Source organism: Salvia hispanica, chromosome 4 (assembly GCF_029641045.1).
Source record: "Salvia hispanica isolate PSC_SH4W2 chromosome 4, Shi_PSC_v1, whole genome shotgun sequence".
NCBI classification, from domain to species: Eukaryota; Viridiplantae; Streptophyta; class Magnoliopsida; order Lamiales; family Lamiaceae; genus Salvia; species Salvia hispanica.
In genome coordinates this window covers 5,768,052-5,787,569 of record NC_142695.1, presented here as the reverse complement: position 1 = coordinate 5,787,569, position 19,518 = coordinate 5,768,052, and the positions used below count along the sequence as shown (strand labels likewise).

General features: G+C 37.4%; 3 protein-coding genes, 1 long non-coding RNA gene, 1 other non-coding gene and 1 pseudogene across 7 annotated transcripts; 2 read left to right on the top strand and 4 right to left on the bottom strand.

The window, feature by feature from the left end:
- Window positions 1-3,358: 3,358 nt before the first annotated feature.
- LOC125197092 (putative late blight resistance protein homolog R1B-16) lies at window positions 3,359-5,704 on the bottom strand. Of its 2 annotated transcripts, none has more exons than XR_016137834.1 (2): window positions 3,885-4,017; window positions 3,359-3,621 (listed from the first exon to the last, which is right to left on the bottom strand). XR_016137834.1 is itself a non-coding variant. In XM_048095795.2 (2 exons), the coding sequence occupies exon 1, from the start codon at window positions 5,702-5,704 to the stop codon at window positions 4,334-4,336; it is 1,371 nt and encodes a 456-aa protein (XP_047951752.1). In that variant the 3' UTR covers window positions 3,359-3,621; window positions 4,324-4,333. The 2 variants fall into 2 exon arrangements, 1 of the variants encoding a protein (XP_047951752.1); XM_048095795.2 differs by lacking the exon at window positions 3,885-4,017 and adding an exon at window positions 4,324-5,704.
- Window positions 5,705-5,721: 17 nt separating this feature from the next.
- Window positions 5,722-6,981, bottom strand: LOC148927130 (putative late blight resistance protein homolog R1A-10). Its single transcript, XM_089070215.1, has one exon. The coding sequence runs from the start codon at window positions 6,979-6,981 to the stop codon at window positions 5,722-5,724; it is 1,260 nt and encodes a 419-aa protein (XP_088926341.1).
- Window positions 6,982-8,611: 1,630 nt separating this feature from the next.
- LOC125197611 (small nucleolar RNA snR60/Z15/Z230/Z193/J17) lies at window positions 8,612-8,692 on the top strand. Its single transcript, XR_007172147.1, has one exon. It is a non-coding gene; the product is annotated as a small nucleolar RNA snR60/Z15/Z230/Z193/J17 (small nucleolar RNA).
- Window positions 8,693-9,037: 345 nt separating this feature from the next.
- LOC125194525 (putative late blight resistance protein homolog R1A-10) lies at window positions 9,038-12,671 on the bottom strand. Of its 2 annotated transcripts, none has more exons than XM_089070277.1 (2): window positions 10,011-12,671; window positions 9,038-9,230 (listed from the first exon to the last, which is right to left on the bottom strand). In XM_089070277.1, exon 1 carries the CDS (start codon window positions 12,631-12,633, stop codon window positions 10,021-10,023), a length of 2,613 nt encoding a protein of 870 aa, XP_088926403.1. In that variant the 5' UTR covers window positions 12,634-12,671; the 3' UTR covers window positions 9,038-9,230; window positions 10,011-10,020. The 2 variants fall into 2 exon arrangements, with proteins under 2 accessions (XP_088926403.1, XP_088926404.1); XM_089070278.1 differs by lacking the exon at window positions 9,038-9,230 and having other exon boundaries at window positions 10,666-10,850; window positions 10,918-12,671.
- A 3,114-nt stretch (window positions 12,672-15,785) lies between these two features.
- LOC125194524 (putative late blight resistance protein homolog R1A-10) lies at window positions 15,786-18,154 on the bottom strand (annotated as a pseudogene).
- Window positions 18,155-18,468: 314 nt separating this feature from the next.
- On the top strand, window positions 18,469-19,518 carry LOC148927129 (uncharacterized). Its single transcript, XR_016137570.1, has 2 exons — window positions 18,469-18,836; window positions 18,970-19,518. It is a non-coding gene; the product is annotated as an uncharacterized LOC148927129 (long non-coding RNA).

Here is a 19,518-nt window from a genome sequence, read left to right as displayed (position 1 = left end):
CAAGATTTTGATATCTCTTGGTTTTTCTCAATCCAAAGTCGATGCCTCACTCTTTCTCTTGGTTCAGCGTTTATATTATTAAATCATATGGAGTGATATCTCAGCACACGAAACATATTGCACAATTAACATAATAAATAACAATGAAGAAGCTGCTACAAAATAATACCAATGATGCAAGGGAAATTACAGTATTTAGGAGTAAACTGCATATAAACAAATGGAGCATGCTTTTTGATTGTTTGGAACATTTATTACCTTATGGCTTCTTAAATGGACACTTTGAGGTCGTCGTTCCCGGACTCTTCTATCTGCACCTTCTTAATTTGATGCGCTGAGGCTGCTACTGAAGCGCCACATTCATGTATTTCAATTTCTTGCAGAGTTTCAATATCTCCAATGGCGCTGGGGATTTCCTCTAGCTCATGACATTTGCATACAAGAAGGTGCTCAAGTTTAGGGAAGTTGCTCTCATCGGCTTTCCAATGGCGCTGGGGATTTCATTATTGATTTTATAATATGCTTATATGTTCCTAAATCTCAATTGTTTTACTTTGCAGCCTCAAGCAAGGGAAAAGGCTGAAAATCAGGGGTTTGAAATAAGTATTGCCAAAACGAGTTTCAAGGCCAACACCAAGGCCTTGGCTGAAAACGAAGGGGAAGGAGTCTGTCTCATTTATCTTCTTTTTGCTGCTATACAAACGCGTGGTAACATTACACGACTTGTGGTAATTAGCACGTACTTGATCAATGGATGTTAGAATATCTATTTTCTCATAAGCAAGGAAAGAACGGACCAATGTTCTTTCTCTTCTCTTCTTTCTCTCAGCATGACTCTGAGTTTATTGAAGAAAAGATGCGGAAAAGTGATGGAAAGGAAAAAAATAGTATCATTTGAAGCAAGAAAACAAGCTTAATTTGTCTTCCATGACCTATAATAGTCATTTGGTGCATGCTGTTATATGTATACAACATCTTCCTTAACCCTCATATATCATAAACATGAATCGGAATGTTCACAATTTTGATTTTTTTAATTTTTCTGCATTTCATGAAATTTCTTGGATAAACCTTTTCTTTTTATGCAGTTGATATACAGACCGGACACCGGTGAAATTCTTGGCGTTCACATTTTCGGGATGCACGCTGCAGACCTCATACACGAAGCATCTGTTAGGAAATACGTCTCACAACATCTTTGAAAGTGGCACTTAAATTGGTCAATGAGCCGAGCCACATGGGATTAAAATTAAGTGCTGTATCTTTTGAGTGTGAGTATATATACTCGAATTTGGGAATTCTCTGTGTAAAGAGCTTGAGGGATCTCGGTCAAGAAGGCGAGCTGTTCTTGGTGATCGATTGGTCCTTGCATTGGTTAGTTGATTCAGCTACTGCGTTTTAGTTGAGATTAACTAGAGAGAATGTGGAATTGAATGTGTAGTCTCTGTAATTGTATACTTCTGTAGCTCTTCTCCTTCATTAATACAATATTGCTCGAGTTCTCCCGTGGACGTAGGCCACATTAGCTGAACCACATAATTTGGTGTGTCGTTGATTCTTGAGTTCGATTACTGTTTAGTGTAGCTGTCAATTGCTTATATTTGATAACAAATTGGCGCCGCTCTGTGGGAATGACTGATTTTGCAATTGATGATGGCTGCCTCTCGATTTGATTTCGAGAAATTCACGGGTAGAAACGATTCTGGGTTATGGAAGGTAAAGATGAAAGCCATGCTCGTGCAGCAAGGGCTGTGGGAGGCGATGAAGTATAAGCAACCAGATAAAACTGCGGATCTTGAAGATAAAGCAGAAATCAAGAAGCTCGACATGATGGATAGAGCGCATAGCGTGATAATGCTGAGTCTTGGAGATCGGGTTCTTAGAGAAGTGTGTAAAGAGAAAACACCCTCTGCAGTTTGGAGCAAACTGGAGTCGATTTACATGACGAAGTCTATGGCAAATAGGTTGTTCTTGAAGCAGAGACTCTTTTCGATCAAATTTCTTGAAGGGAAAGGGATCATGGATCAGCCGGACGACTTTATGAAGGTTGTGGATGATCTTGAGTCTGTTGATGGGGAACTAAAGGATGAAGATAAGGCAATCATGTTACTGAATGCCCTCCCTAAAAGTTTTGATCAACTCAAGGATGCGATCTTATATGGAAGGGATACCTCACTGACATATGAGGAGGTTCTTACTTGCATTAAAGGCCAAGGAATTTCAGAAGACCTCTACCAGTAAGCCAGTTGATCAAGCTGGTGAAGCCTTGATTGTGAAAGGCACTGATAAGAAAAGTTCCAAGAAGAAATGGAACAAGAAAGGCAAAGGTGATAAGAAGGAAGAAAAGGAGACTAAATCTTGTCACTATTGCAAGAAGACAGGGCATTTAAAGAAGAACTGCTATTCTTGGAAGAAAAAGAAAGAAGAAGAGACAGAGGGGCAGAATACAACAGATGTCACTCAAGATATTGAAACTGCTCATGCTTTGAATATTGGAGATGCTGATATCAGTGAGCAGTGGATTATGGATAGTGCATGCAGTTTTCACATGTGCCCGAAGCTTGAGTGGTTTCAAAATATGCAGCACTCAACTGGCTCTGTACTTCTTGGAAACAACCAAATTTGCAGAGTCGAGGGCATGGGAAATGTGAAGCTAAAGATGAAGGATGGCTCTGCAAGAATCCTCACAGAAGTAAGATATATTCCTGACTTTAAAAGGAATTTGATTTCTCTTGGAGCTCTTGTAGGAAAGGGGTATTCTTTTCTCTCATCAGGTGGTCAGATGAAGGTCTTCAAAGGATCTGAGGTGGTTATGGTGGCCAAGAGATTCAACAGCCTTTATTATCTTGAGGCTGAGGTTATTTCTGATGAGCTCAATATGGTCAGGAAATTGGATGGAGATATTTGGCATCTTAGATTGGGGCATGTATCCATGGATGGAGTAAATCACCTTATCAAAGCTGGAGTTATAGAAGCTGACAGCCATGGATGGAGTAAATCACCTTATCAAAGCTGGAGTTATAGAAGCTGACAGCAAGATGGTCTCCAGAGAATGTGAGGTGTGTGTGCTTGGTAAAAGTAAGAAGATGGCGTATCCAAGTGGCAAGCACACTTCACAATCAGTACTTGATTATGCACATAGTGATATATGGGGACCTGCTCAAACCATATCAGTGGGAGGCTGCAGATATTTTCTATCCATAGTGGATGATTATTCCAGAAAAATTTGGTTGTACATCATGAAGGAGAAACCAGACGCCTTTGACAAATTCAGAGAATGGTGTAAGGAAGTTGAGGTTGAGAAGGGATCAAGTTTAAAGTTCTTAAGGACAGATAATGGGCTGGAGTTCCTTTCACATCAGTTTGAAGATTTCTGTAAATTGAAAGGAATAAAAAGGCACAGAACCGTCCCAACACTCAGCAACTAAAATCCCAAAAATAGTTTGCTACAAGGCATAAAATTGAAGATCAATTTATAACAACCCAAAACAAAAGCAATCAGCAACTAAAATCCCAAAAATAGTTCGGGAATGAGAGGTACAACTAAAATCCCACAAATAGCTAGCACCCTTTGCATCTTCTCTCTCTGATCTCTTTCTCGCTCACAAACACCAGCAAAACCTGCAGCAATACAACCTTAATCAAGTCAGTTTTTGCATTAATTCAAGCTTTCTGATAGAAGATGAAAAATAACCCAAAAAATTATGACACAAGCTGAAAACAAGCAAGAAATATTGGCAGGGATCACGAGATGTTTAGGAGCATATTGCAAGCAATGTAACAATGGCAGAAACTGAAAAACATGGGCAGTTTGCTATCAGATTAAGGAAAAACTACATACTAATACTTAGCTAGACAAGTCTAACAAAAATAAATCTACACACCTTTAATTACACTACATACATTCAGCTCAAACTATAAGAAATGGACCACATAGATTAGATGGGATGACAAAATTTAAGAGATCGTAATACGCCCCCCACGTGTGGGCCAGAATGACTTCATCACGGGATTAGGCAAGACAAGGGATTAATAGGTAAAATCTATCATTGAATTGGGCGTGATCAAATACCATATTAGAAATGAGTCATTCACCCCCTTAAAAGGCCTCATAAGGAAGAAGGTTATCCACTTTTATATAGATTAGATGTAAACTTCATCAAGTCAATATGAGACAGAATTTAAGAGATTTTAACACAAACCAAGAGTGATTTTTGTGTTTGGTTATAAAACAAACGACATACATCACAAGTTGTAATAAAAAAAATATACCATGTAAGGGCGAAAAGAACAGTGAGGAACAAATGGAGCATGTATGTTTACCATTTGGGTTTTAACGTATATTCAATTTGAGGTCGAGGTTGTTGTACTCTTCTTGCTGCACCTTTAGAATTTGTTGTGCCGAGGCCACTACAGAAGCACCACATTCATAAATATAAATTTTCTGGAGAGTTGGGATATCTCCGATGGCACTAGGGATTTCCTCTAGCTTATAGCACCGGGCTACAAACAGCTTCCGGAGTTTAGGGAATTTAGTCTCATCGGCTTTCCAGTGCACCAGATTTAAGGATAGTAACTGTAGGAACAGCAGTGAGCGAAACTCATCTCCTTCTGTCGCCTCCCACTCTTCCTCTGCCCCTTCCTCTTCCTCTGCCTCTTCCTCTTCCTCTTCCTCTTCCTCCTCTTCCCCTTCCTCTACCTCTCCCTTTCTTTCAAATACACATTTATTTATTCTTAACACTTCCAGATTCGGTAGTGTACTTAGAGTTGTCAACAAACTCCTAAATACTACACACCTAAGAAGAGTTAACTTTCTAAGATTAGATGGAAATCTGAGTTTGTGCAGAAAACGGCTACCATCTTTATCCAATTTAGATTGGCAATGCAATATTTCAAGCTTGTGAAGATGGCTAAGATCAACTTCAATGTTTGGTGAGTCTTCATAATGGATTCCCAACTTTATGATATTTCGAATTCCTTCAAAAAAGCCACTACTAATCAGCTTAGGAGTTACCCACACAATGTAAAGTGTCTGCAGCTTCTTGAGATCACATTTAATCTTCCAGCTGTTGAAAGCTGTCCTCGCAAACCTAATGTGTATTAGCTCATACATCTCCCATAATTCAGATGTCACATAGGGCATAAAGTTTGGACAAATCAAGGTTTGCAGATTGTGCAATCTTGATATTCCATCAGGTAAACCCGAAGAGCAGTTGATAGCTAAGTAACGTAGGTTGACAAGTAGTAAAATTCCTACTGGGAACTCCTCCAGTAACATATCCATTAAATCCAACACCCTAACCAATCTTAACATCCAAAAAATAGGAGATATATTCTTGTTATAAGTGCATATAAAAGATCGAGCAAGTGACATTAAATGCCGCGAAGCACACAAATCTTTCATTTCATAAGATGAGTTAGCGCTTACACGCCTCATGGAATTCTTAACATTTAAAAACTTCTCCTCATTAGCTTTCCTTATGCATAAATCCCTCAAAAGATCATGCATTGAGTAACTCATTGCTTTCCCATTAGACTTTTCTCGTGTAACCAAAAGTAGATTCCTCTCCACGAGAACTTTTAAATAATCCTTAGCCACTTCCTCCAAACTCTTATCACCATTAGATTTCACAAATCCCTCAGCTATCCATAGACTCATAAGTCTAGATCCCTTAATCTCATGATCTTCTGGAAAAACTCCCATATATAAGAAACATGGTTTCAAGTAAATGGGTAAGTGGTTATAATCAAGGAAAGTATATTGGAGAACCGCTCCTCAGATTTAACAATGGAAGCTTTTACATCTGTTGAAAGATGCTCCCACACATCTCTTGATCTTTCAACCTTTGACAAAAGCGCACCAATCACGTGAATTGCAAGGGGAAGCCCACCACATTCACTCGCAATCTTACTTCCAATCCCTTGTAATTTGAGAGGGCAATCTTCTTCTCCAAATACAATTTGGCGAAGTAGATCCCAACTTGCAGCCTTATTAAGCAATTGCAGGTTATGAAGCAAACTCTTGGAGTTTACAATGTGTTGGGCTACATTAGAATCCCTTGTGGTGATCACAATTCGACTCCCATTACTGTTGTTTGGGAGATACATCCTTATCTCATCCCAAAACTTGGTACTCCATATATCATCTAAGACAATCATGTATCTGCGCCCAAACAACCTCTTATACAATATATCTTTCAACTCATTTTCATTACATTCATTTAGTTCATCATCAATCTTTCCATTTGGGAGACGAAGAAGACTTAATAGAATAACTCGCATATTGGGAAGTTGTGAAATTGCAGCCCAACCACGATAATCAAAGTGAGTAATAATGAGTGGATCACCATAAAGATTCCGAGCAAGAGTGGACTTACCTATACCACCCATACCAGTAATGGGAATGATCTCCAGCTTGCTCTGCATATTTGTAAGCCAATCCTTCAAGTGCAACAGATCTGCATCAACTCCCACTAAAACGTTCTTGGAGCTCGACAAAGCATCACCAGCCGGCATCTTCGTTTCCTCCACCTCCACGAGCTGAAAAGATTCCAGATGTTGCATTGCTTGCTGCACATCATGCGAGGAAGAAGCATCACTCGATGATGAAATGCCAGTTGAGAGTTTCTTCGCCTCCACAAGCTTCACAACTTGTTCCGTTGCAGAATCAAGTTGTTGCATTATGTTGTGTAGAAGATTTGGTTTGGAGAAAGTTAGCCTTTTGCCTCGAGGGGTGGACATCATTTGATCAACCATGCTTGATTCAATAATATCTTCAGCTTTATATGAAACATCTCTGATTTGGCTCTCCAAAGTTGGTATATTGGTGAGTGAAGACTTTTCAAGAATGTCCAGCAGAGATTCAGCTTTTTTGAGCAGGGATTGGAGTAGTGGTGTATTGCTATCAACAATCCAAAGTGATTCTTGAGGATTCAGGATTTGTTGAAGGATGGTGATAAGAGATTGAAGATTGTATGCCATTTTTCAGAACTCTATAATTCCCACAAGAAAAACACAGCAAGGAAAGCTTGTTGCAAACACAAAAAAAAGAAAAAAAATAATGAAACTAAGCATAAGAGCTGCAATAAATTCGTTGATCAATTAAAATCTCTGGCAGCCAGCTCAGTGTTGACCTCGAGCAAATAATACAAATTCTTTACTCTTGTTAATATATTAGTTTATTAGGATGGTTTACTTCAAATGATACCAAGATTTGCATTGTTTATGGTTGCATCAATTATGATATTTGGACTGATTTCAAAGAAACCAACTCCAAATATAAAGGTGTTATTATCACATAGTAAAGCGTTTTCAGAGCAGCTTCTTATGAACAAATTTTACCTATTTTAAGCACTTCAAGATTCGGTAGTTTACATTAACAATGAAGTAAAAAAGAATACAATGTTATTTATGGCGAGTTACTATTTCTAATCCATGTATTTTGATGAAGACGACAGTTCTGATTACTTTAGTACTAGAATTTATGAAGACAGCAACAGAGGAGGAAGCATCGAAAAGGATCAGAGTCGAGAAAAAAGGACACCATCAGAGTCGCGAAATAACAAAAATATTCTTTAATATATTCGACCCCACGAATTTCATTTTCTGGATCCGCCATTGGGAGAAGGGATTGGAGTTGTGGTTTGTTGTGATTAACAATCCAAAGTGATTGTTGAGGATTAAGGATTTGCTGAAGGATGGTGATGAGTGATTGAAGATTGGATGCCATTTTTCAAAAATCTCTTTCTCACAAACAAAACAGAGTAAGGAAGAAAGATTGTTGAAAATAAAAAATGATGAAACTAACATCACAGTTTGTTGATCATCTGAAATTTCTCAGTTTTGACCTTGAGGCCAATAATACTACTAGTATTTTTTATTGATTAATACTATAATTTATAAGGGAAGTTGTAGACCGTCAAAAATTGAAATGAGATGGAAACTTGTGAAGTATATCCATATTGCAGTGAGAAAATTCTCTCTTCCTCTAAACTATTAGGTGGAAACGTTCTAAATTGAAATGAGATCGAAACATTTGAATACTACTATAACATAAAAACATTGTTCCTTAAAGTGTATGAAACTCATTTGAGAAATCATTATGTTGCCTAAACATGTACTATTAGAACTTGAGTTATAGTAAATTAAAGTACTCACTTTTATGATAGTAACTGATTAAATATTTTTCACAAATCTAACTTTCTCTATGTCTGATTTCAAAGAAGAGTATGAAAACATGAAACTAACAAAACAAGTTCAAGAATGAAAAATCACGCACAATTGTACCACTAGCTGAAAAATAGTGACTAGAAACACTGCAAAGGGATCACCAGATGTATTATGTTTAAGAGCATATTGTGTGCGGCATAAGAAGTGAAAAATACGAGCAGTTTGCTGTATCAAGTAAAGGGGAAAACGACATAATGTAGACCTAGAGAATATCAAATCTAAACATATATGTACAACCTTTATTACACTACATAATAAGCTCAAACCAAGGGTGCGTGTGCTGAAAGTATTACACCATATAAACGATCATGATTTAGGGGAATTTTAGTTCAAGTTCATTTTATTTTGTTAGATTAACCCCAGTTTTCTTTTATTAGGATGGATCGGTCTAGTGATGATTAGATGCATAGTTCAAATGAATACTCTTATTATTTTACTCTTTCGCTCCAATCTGATGGCCTTTGTTGTCAAATTAATTTTTAGATTATAAATCGCTCTAAATTGTGTTTATTGGCTCTTGATTAAAATTCTTATAATGTCTGAATATCATCTAATCTTCTCAATGAGGCCACCACACTTTTTGTTTTGCTCTATCAAGATTCATATTTTCCACCCTATCAAAATATTTGTTCAATAAATTTGGTATCACTCTTATTTAATTTGAGTAAAGCTCGTAATAAGACCTTTTGCTCTTTTATTCCTTGAAGCTGGTCTAGTAAGCTCAAGAACATTTCTTTTTACTTATTTTTTTACTAATATTATTTGATTCTTGATTGTTATTGGTGAAATATGATGATTGTTGATTTAATAGTTTGCTTCAAGGCATTAAATTCGAGATCAATTTATAACAACCAAAAACAAAAACAATCAGAAACTAAAGTCCCAGAAATAGTTCTGGAATGAGAGGTACAACTAAAATCCCACAAATAGCTTTGCATCCTCTCTCTATCTCTGATCTCTTTCTGGCCCACAAACACCAGCAAAACTTGCAGCAATACAACCTAAATCAAGTCAATTTTCACATCAAATCAAGCTTTCTGAGTTGCGACAGAAGACGAAAAATCACCCACAAAATTATAACACAAGCTGAAAATAGTACTAGTAACAAGCAAGAAACATTGGCAGGGATCACTGAGATGTTTAGGAGCATATTGCAAGCAATGTAACAATGGTAGAAACTGAAAAACACGCGCAGTTTGCTATCAGATTGAGGAGAAACTACATGCTAATACATAGCTAGGCAAGTCTAACAAAAATAAATCTATACACATTTCATTACACTACACACATTCAGCTCAAACTATTAGAAATGAACCACATAGATTAGATGGGATTGACAAAATTTAAGAGATTTTATCACGCCCCTGCAATTGTGAGCCAGAATGGCACATGGGACTTTCATAGTGTGAGTAGGCAAGACAAGAGATAAAGAGATAAAATCCATCATCGATCTAATACCATATTAGAAATGAGTCATTCACTGTCATAATATGTTGGATATAATTTAAGAGATTTTAACACAAAACAAGGGAAAGAGTTATCCACTCTTATATAGATTAGATGTGATCTTCATCAGGTCGATGTGAGACATAATTTAAGAGATTTTAACACAAACCTTGAGAGATTCTTGCGTTTGGTTGAAAATATTCGAATCGTTACACCATACAAACGACAGTACATCACAAGTTGTAATAAAAACAAATAAATATACCAACTATGTAAGGGGGAAAAGAATAGTAAGGAACAAATAGTATAGTCATAAATGGAGCATTTATATTTACCTTTTGGGTTCTAACGTATATACAATTTGAGGTCAAAGTTGTCGTACTCTTCTTGCTGCACCTTTAGAATTTGTTGTGCCGAGGCCACTATAGAAGCACCACATTCACGAATATGAATTTGTTGGAGAGTTGGGATATCTCCCATGGCGTTAGGGATCTCCTCTAGCTTATAGCAGCCGACTACAAACAAGGTCCGGAGTTTAGGGAAATTGGTCTCATTGGCTTTCCAGTGCACCAGATTTAAGGATTCTAACTGTAGGAACAACAGTGAGCGGAATTCACCTCCTTCTGTCGCCTCCCACTCTTCCTCTGCCTCTCCCTCTCCCTCTCTTTGAAATACACATTCCACTATTTTCAGCACTTCCAGATTCGGTAGTGTACACAGAGTTGTCAACAAACTCCTAAATACTACACAACTATGAAGACTTAACTTTCTAAGATTAGATGGAAATCTGAGTTTGTGCAGAAAACGACTACCATCTTTATCCAGTTCAGAATTGCAATACAATATTTCGAGCTTGTGAAGATGGCTAAGATCAACAACAATGTTTGGTGAGTCTTCATAATAGATTCCCAACCTTATGATATTTGGAATTCTTTCAAAAAAGCCACTACTAATCAGATCAGGACTTATCCACACAATGTAAAGTGTCTGCAGCTTCTTGAGATCAAATTTCATCTTCTTGATCTTGATTATTGTGTGCTTCAACCTAATATGTATTAGCTCATACATCTCCCACAATTCAGATGGTACATAGCGAACAAAATGTGCAGAAATCAAGGTCTGCAGATTTTGCAATCTTGATATTCCATCAGGTAAACCCGAGGGGCAGTTGATAGCTAAGTAGCGTAAGTTTACAAGTTGTAAAATTTCTTTTGGGAACTCCTCGAATAACATATCCAGTACATCTAGCACCCTAACTAATCTTAATATTCCAAAAACAGGAGATATATTAATCTTATCATTAGTGCATATAAAAGATCGGGCGAATGACATTAATTGTGGTGAAGCACACACATCTTCCATGTCATATGATGACTCAACACTTACACGCCGCATGGAATCCTTAACGTGTAAAAACTTCTCCTCATTAGCTTTCCTTATGCATAAATCCCTCAAAAGATCATGGATAGAGTAACTCAATGCTTTCCCATTGGACTTTTTTCGTGTAACCAAAAGTAGATTCCTCTCCACGAGAAGTTTTAAATAATCCTTAGCCTCTTCCTCCAAACTCTTATCACCATTAGATTTCAAAAATCCCTCAGCTATCCATAGACTCGTAAGTCTAGATTCCTTAATCTGATGATCTTCTGGTAAAGCTCCCATATATAAGAAACATGGTTTCAAATAAATGGGTAAGTGGTTATAACTCAGGGAAAGTATATTGGAGAACCGCTCGTCTGAATCAACAATGGAAGCTTTTACATCTGTTGAAATCTGCTCCCACACATCTTTTGATCTTTCAACCTTTGACAAAATCCCACCAATCACGTGAATTGCAAGGGGAAGCCCACCGCATTCGCTTGCAATCTTACTCCCAATCCCTTGTAATTCGAGAGGGCAATCCTCTTCTCCAAATACAGTTTGGCGAAGTAGATCCCAACTTGCTGACATATTAAGCAGTTGCATGTCATAATGCGGACCCTTAGAGTTTGCTACATATTGGGCCACATGTGATTCCCTGGTGGTGATCATAATTCGACTCCCGTTATTGTTGTTTGGGAGATACATCCTTATCTCATCCCAGAAATTGGTAATCCATATATCATCTAACACAATCATGTATCTGCGCCCAAACAACCTCTTATACAATATATCTTTCAACTCATTTTTATTACGTCCCTTTAGTTCATCATCAATCTTTTCGATTGGGCAACGAAGAAGACTTAATAGAATATCTCGCATATTGGGAAGTTGTGAAATTGCAGCCCAACCACGATAATCAAAGTGAGTAATAATGAGTTGATCATCATAAAGATTTCGAGCAAGAGTGGACTTACCTATGCCACCCATCCCAGTAATAGGGATGATCTCCAGCTTGGTCTGCATATTTGTAAGTCGATCCTTCAACTGCAGCAGATTTGCATCAACTCCCACCAAATTGTTCTTGGAGCTTGACAAAGGAGCAACAACCGGCATCTTAGTATCCTCCACCTCCACGAGCTTAACAGACTGAAGTTGTTGCATTGTTTGCTGCACGTCTGATACCAGATCATGTGAAGAAGAAGCGGCACTCGGTGATGAAAGGCCAATTGAGTGTGCCTTGCCCTCCACATGTTTCACAACTTTTTCCGATGCAAAATCAAGTAGTTGTATTACTCTGTGTAGATTTGGAGTGGAGAAAGTAAGGCTTGTGCCTTGAGGGGTGGAAAGCATTTGACGAACCATTCTTGTTTCAATAATATCTTCAGCTTTATATGAAACATCTCTGATTCGGCTCTCTAAATTACTTGGTAGTATATTGGTGAGTGAAGACTTTTCAAGAATCTGCAGTAAAGATTCAGCCTTTTGGAGAAGGGATTGGAGTTGTGGTTTGTTGTGATCATCAACAATCCAGAGTGATTGTTGAGGATCAAGGATTTGCTGTAGGATGCTGATGAGGGATTGAAGGTTGTATGCCATTTTTCAGATCTCTTTCTCACAAGCAAAACACAGCAAGGATGAAAGCTTGTTGCTAAGAAAAATATGATGAAACTAACATTACATCAATTAAAATTTCTCGGTGATGACCTTGACGCAAATAATGCTTATTTTTTAATTGAATAATATATTGGGTGATTGGTTATAATGCTTATTTGGGTGGTTGTAGTTTGAATTATATCCAAATTGCTTGAATATAACATAAAAACATTGTTCCTTAAAGTGTCATTTGTGAAATCAATATGTTCTCTAAAAATCAATATAAAATTGCATGTTGCTAATAATTTCCTCACCTATCGATTATTGGCCATTATATATTTTAACTAGGACCGTTTGTCATGATTTCACACATGGGGCATTATTAAAAAACTCCATAATCCATAATATAATAGGTGCATTTGGTTGTTTCGTGTGAACAAACAATAAAGCATTGTGGTGGCTAAATTATCTTTTGCCTGGTAGTTGGGTTAATCTTCAACTAAATTCCAAAATAATAACTCATGAACAGTGATTAAACCAGGAATCTTATGTTTGGGGAGTCTTAGATATTTTTCGATGTTAGCTTTGCCGAAAGATGTTAGGGGGTTGGAAGTTGTAAGAAATATAGTAAATGACTAATGAGAGAGAAAGATTGAAGGATGTATGCTAAATGAGAAATAATTAATCAAATACATATTTCTTAGGAATAAAAAGAATAGTTTAAATTAAATTTATTTATATTATATGATATATTTACATATTTAATCTTATCAAAGTCCGGAATAAAAACGTAGACAAATTTTAGTAAATAAGCCAATATGTAGAATATGTAAATCTATAACATAGTAGAATTTTGTACATAATAATACTACTAAAATGAATATTTTGCAAAAATAGAAAATGTAAAACTGAAAAACAAAGAAAATAAAACATTGGATAAAACAGAAAAACCATAGTAAAATTTTGTACATAATAATAGGCATATTTTTTTGCAAAAAAAAAAAAAAAACTGAGAAATAAGCAATATGAGTAAGTGGGCTGCCCGCCCTTCAACTAATTACTTATTGAGAGTATTTTATAAATCATCATTATTTTGGATTTATGCTATATTGCCAAAATAGTTAGATGGGCCTAGATAGGGTAGTGGGAATGGGCTGTCCCGTAAGATTAATTATAAGATGCACCATAAGTTTGAAGCTTATGTTTACCGATCATTTTATTTTTGTATGTTGATTGCTAGCTTCACTGTCTGGTTGTTGGATTTATACACTGTATCCTACCAACTCATTTACTAGAAGCAATAGCGGTTGTGTTGCTCGATTATCATAACTCCAGCAGCTTCTTGTTTAATTGTGGTTGGAGATCAATGGGGCAGTTACATTAATTTCTTGTAATTCATAACAATATGAGAGATGGAATGGCAATGATAAGCACTTTTTACATTTATATTGACCTGTAATGACTGCGGATATGAGCCATTTCGTTTTCATTCTATTTTTACCAGTGAGTTAATTATTCATAATTATTTTCCAATTATAAAAATTCTATTTTACTAGTGTGGCATTTGTCCATCCCATTATTATTACTACCTACGTCCACCAAAATTTGTCCCATTTTCCCATTTCCGTCTGTCTCCCAAAATTTGTCCAATTTCATTTTTACCATTTTTGGCAGTGGACCTCATATTCCATTAATTCATTTCTACTCACATTTTATTATAAAACTAATATATAAAAGTAGGACCCACAATCTATTAACTTTTTCAACTCACTTTCCATTACATTTCTTAAAACTCGTGTCAGGTCAAAGTGGGACAAATTTTGGTGGACGGAGGTAGTATTAGCTAGAGCCAAAGTTGGCATTTACACCCTTAATATTTGTTCGTTGTTATTCCTGTTTGAAAGAAGGCAGTGGTTGAAGAATTCCTGTTGTGAGTGCTTTTTCTGATTCAGATTGGGCCTCTAATTAATCTGGATGACCGGGGATCGGTTACATGCGATTGTACTTTCCTTGGGTCTAGCTTCATACTAGTATTCAATTGTAATGTATTGTCTGCATTCAGTTTTGTCATCTTGCTGGCTAGCTGGGTTTTGAGTTATTCATGTTGTAGCATCATCCATTCCTTGTATTTAAGGAGACATTACTGAGTTTGATACTCATGCAATAAAATACAATCTCTGTCTTTAGAATTTGTTTTCTTCTCTTTATGAATTCAGATGGACAACATTTATAACAACCAAAAACAAAAACAATCAGCAACTGAAATCCCAAAAATAGTTTTCTACACGGCATTAAATTCAAGATCAATTTATAACAACCAAAAACAAAAATAATCAGAAATTAAAATCCGAAAAATAGTTTTGGAACAAGAGGTAGTACCCTTTGCATCTTCTCTCTCTCTCTGATCTCTTTCTCGCTCACAAACACCACCAAAACCTGCAGCAATACAACCTTTGGCAGGGATCACGAGATGTTTAGGAGCATATTACAAGCAATGTAACAATGTCTGAAACTGAAAAGCAGTTTGCTATCAGATTAAGGAAAAACTACACACTAATACATAGCTAGGCAAGTCTAACAAATATAAATCTATACATATTTCATTACACTGCATACATTCAAACTACTAGAAATGGACCATAGATTGACAAAATTTTAGAAATTTTAACATGCCTCCGCAATTATGTACTGGAATGACACGCCGGACTTCCATGGCGTCCGCAAGAGAAGAGATAAAGAGGTAAAATACATCATTGACCTAATATTATTTTAGGAATTAGTCACTCACCCACTTAAAAGGCCTCATAAGGGAGAGAGCAATCCACTTTTATATATGATCTTCATCAAGTCGACGTGGAACATAATTTAGGAGATTTTAACACAAACAAAGAGTGAGTCTTGCGTTTGGTTGAAAATATTCGAATCGTTACACCATACAAACGACATACATCACAAGTTGTAATAAATAAAATAAATATACCAACTATGTAAGGGGGAAAAGAATAGTATGGAACAAATAGTGTAGTCACAAATGGAACATGCATATTTACCTTTTGGAGGTCGAAGTTGTCGTACTCTTCTTGTTGCACCTTCAGAATTTGTTTTGCCGAGGCCACTATAGAAGCGCCACAATCATAAATTTCAATTTCTTGGAGAGTTGGGATATCTCCAATGGCACTGGGGATTTCCTCTAGCTTATAGCAGTCGCATACAAACAGCTCCCGGAGTTTAGGGAAGTTGGTCTCATCGGCTTTCCAGTGCACCAGATTTAAGAATTCTACCTGTAGGAACAGCAGTGAGCGAAACTCATCTCTCCTTCTGTCGCCTCCCACTCTTCCTCTGCCTCTCCCTCTCTTTCAAATACACAGTTATTTATTCTCAGCACTTCCAGATTTGGTAGTACACACAGAGTTGTCAACAAACTCCTAAATACTACACAACAATGAAGACTTAACTTTCTAAGATTAGATGGAAATCTGAGTTTGTGCAGAAAACGACTACCATCTTTATCCAGTTCAGAATTGCAATACAATATTTCGAGCTTGTGAAGATGGCTAAGATCAACAACAATGTTTGGTGAGTCTTCATAATAGATTCCCAACCTTATGATATTTGGAATTCTTTCAAAAAAGCCACTACTAATCAGCTTGGGAGTAACCCTCACTGTGTAAAGCGTCTGCAACTTCTTGAGATCAAATTTTATGTTCCTGATTTTGAATACTGTCTCCTTAAACTTAATATGTATTAGCTCATGCATATCCCATAATTCAGATGGCACATAGGGCATAAAGTGTGGATAAATCAAGGTTTGCAGATTGTGCAATCTTGATATTCCATCAGGGAAACCCGAAGAGCAGTTGACAAGTTGTAATATATCTTCTGGGAACTCCTCCAATAACATACCCATGACATCTAGCACCCTGTCTAATCCTAATATGCCAAAAACAGGAGATATGTTAATCTTATCATTAGTGCATATAAAAGATCGGGCAAGTGACATTAATTGTGGTGATGAAGCACACACATCTTCCATGCCATATGATGACTTAACAATCACACGCCGCATTGAATCCTTAACGTGTAAAAACTTCTCCTCATAAGCTTTCCTTATGCATAAATCCCTCAAAAGGTCATGGATAGAATAACTCATTGCTTTCCCATTAGACTTTTTTCGTGTAACCAAAAGTAGATTCCTCTCCACGAGAACTTTTAAATAATCCTTAGCCACTTCCTCCAAACTCTTATCACCGTTCGATTTCACAAATCCCTCAGCTATCCATAGACTTGTAAGTCTAGATCCCTTAATCTGATGATCTTCTGGTAAGGCCCCCACATATAAAAAACATGGTTTCAAGTAAATGGGTAAGTGGTTATAACTCAAGGAAAGTATATTGGAGAACTTCTCCTCTGATTCAACAATGGTAGCTTCTACATCTGTTGAAATCTGCTCCGACACATCTATTGATCTTTCGACCTTTGACAATAGCCCACCTATCACATGAATTGCAAGAGGAAGCCCACCGCATTCCCTTGCAATCTTAGTTCCTATCTCTTGTAATTCAAGAGGGAAATTCTCTTCTCCAAATACAGTTTGGCGAAGTAGATCCCAACTTGCAGCCTTGTTAAGCAATTGCAGGTTATGATGCAAACTCTTGGCGTTTACAATGTGTTGGGCTACATTAGAATCCCTTGTGGTGATCACAATTCGACCCCCGTTATTGTTGTATGGAAAATACATCCTTATCTCATCCCAGAACTTGGTGCTCCATATATCATCTAACACAATCATGTATCTGCGCCCAAACAACCTCTTATACAATATATCTTTCAACTCATTCTCATTACATCCATTTAGTTCAGCTTCAATCTTTCGTTTGGGCGACGAAGAAGACTTAATAGAATATCTCGCATATTGGGAAAAGGTGAAATTGCAGCCCAACCACGGTAATCAAAGTGACTAGTGATGAGTGGATCATCATAAAGATTTCGAGCAAGAGTGGACTTACCGATGCCACCCATCCCAGTAATGGGGATGATCTCCAGCTTGCTCTGCATATTTGTAAGTCGATCCTTCAACTGCAGCACATCTGCATCAACTCCCACCAAATTGCTCTTGGAGCTTGACAAAGGAGCAACAGCCGGCATCTTAGTATCCTCCACCTCCACGAGCTTAACAGATTGAAGTTGTTGCATTGTTTGCTGAACGTCTGATACCAGATCATGCGAAAAAGAAGCGCCAAAAACTAAAATCGATGATGAAAGGCCAGTTAATTGTGCCTTACCCTCCACGTGTTTCACAACTTTTTCCGTTGCAAAATCAAGTAGTTGTATAACTCTGTGTAGATTTGGAGTGGAGAAAGTAAGGCTTGTGCCTTGAGGGGTGGAAGCATTTGACAAACCATTCTTGTTTCAATAATATCTTCAGCTTTATATGAAACATCTCTGATTCGGCTCTCCAAATTACTTGGTAGTATATTGGTGAGTGAAGACTTTTCAAGAATGTGAAGACTTTTCAAGAATGTGAAGCAGAGATTCAGCCTTTTTGAACAGGGATTTGAGTTGTGATCATCAACAATCCAAAGTGATTCTTCAGGATTAAGGATTCATTGGATGATGGTGATGAGAGACTCACATTTTATTATCAAACTAATATATAAAAGTAGGGTTGTGATCAATTGAGATTTTTTAGTTTAATTGAAAATTGAGATGCATTATCAGCCACTCATTTATATTAAATGAGTGGTCCAGAATTTGCCACATCAAAAACATTTTTAAGATTAATTAATTATGAAAGGGCAAAATGGGTAATGTGTCTCCTGATCTTAATCGGCCTCTTCTCCCCCATGGCGCCGCTCCCAATCGAAACCGTAGTCGTAATCACCCCCAATTTCCTCTCGGTCGAGTACAATCGCGTCGCCGCCTCCGCAATCGGAGCGATTTCGCGGTTATTAGTGGAGTAGACGTCAGTGGCGTTGGTGGACGAGGAGGGGGGAATTGATTGGGGAGATCTCCCCTTGCACTGTTCTGCTGCGACAGCGGCGGCGACGACCGTGATGACGCTCTCGGCAGGGGATATCGAGAGTGAAGAAGTACAATTCCGGCCGTGCAGGAGCCAGATTCGGCAAAATGGCTGAGGATGATATGGTGTTCATCCATTCGGTTAGGCGGATCTCGAAATTGACGAACGCGTTGAGCAAGTTTCCGAGGTTGAAATCACACTTGGACCATTTTACCTCCTAGAAGGAATGTTATTCTAAAAAGACAATCCAATGGTGTGATTGCTCGTTACAAAAGCTTGATCAGTTGCTAATGCCTTTTCCATGATTTGATTTTTCATAGAAATTTAGCGCAGTGGTCAAGCCCAACATTGTCTGTATCATCATCAGCCTAGCAGTCTCTGCTCATTGGACAGTTTATCACCTTGGTAAGGACAATGCATTCCTCCATAATGATTCACAAGAAGAAATATGGACACGCGGTTGCCTCCTGGATTTGAACAAGGCACTTCTAGCATTGGTTGCAGCCTCATAAGTCTCAATTTGGCCTCAAACAAACTTCAAGATCTTGATTTCTCTTGGTTTCTCTTAATCCAAAGTCGATACAGCTGAAGAACTTTAGTGCTCTCCAATTCTCAATCCATGGTATCTCCTCTTGACACTCATTGGAAGGTTGAGAAGCAAATCTTGAGATACTTGTGAGTGCTTTTTCTGATTCAGATTGGGCCTCTAATCTGATCTGGATCGGTTACATGCTATTGTACTTTCCTTGGGTCTAACTTCATAGTATTCATTTGTAATGTATTGTCAGCATCATCCATTCCTTGTATTTAAGGAGACAAGTGAGTTTGATACTCATGCAATAAAATATAATCTCTCTTCGTCTTTAGAA

What these genes read in the sequence shown, in the direction of transcription:
- LOC125197092 (XM_048095795.2), bottom strand. Translation starts at nt 5,704, where the DNA reads ATGGGAGTTTTTCCAGAAGATCATGAGATTAAGGGATCTAGACTTATG.
- LOC148927130 (XM_089070215.1), bottom strand. Translation starts at nt 6,981, where the DNA reads ATGGCATACAATCTTCAATCTCTTATCACCATCCTTCAACAAATCCTG.
- LOC125194525 (XM_089070277.1), bottom strand. Translation starts at nt 12,633, where the DNA reads ATGGCATACAACCTTCAATCCCTCATCAGCATCCTACAGCAAATCCTT.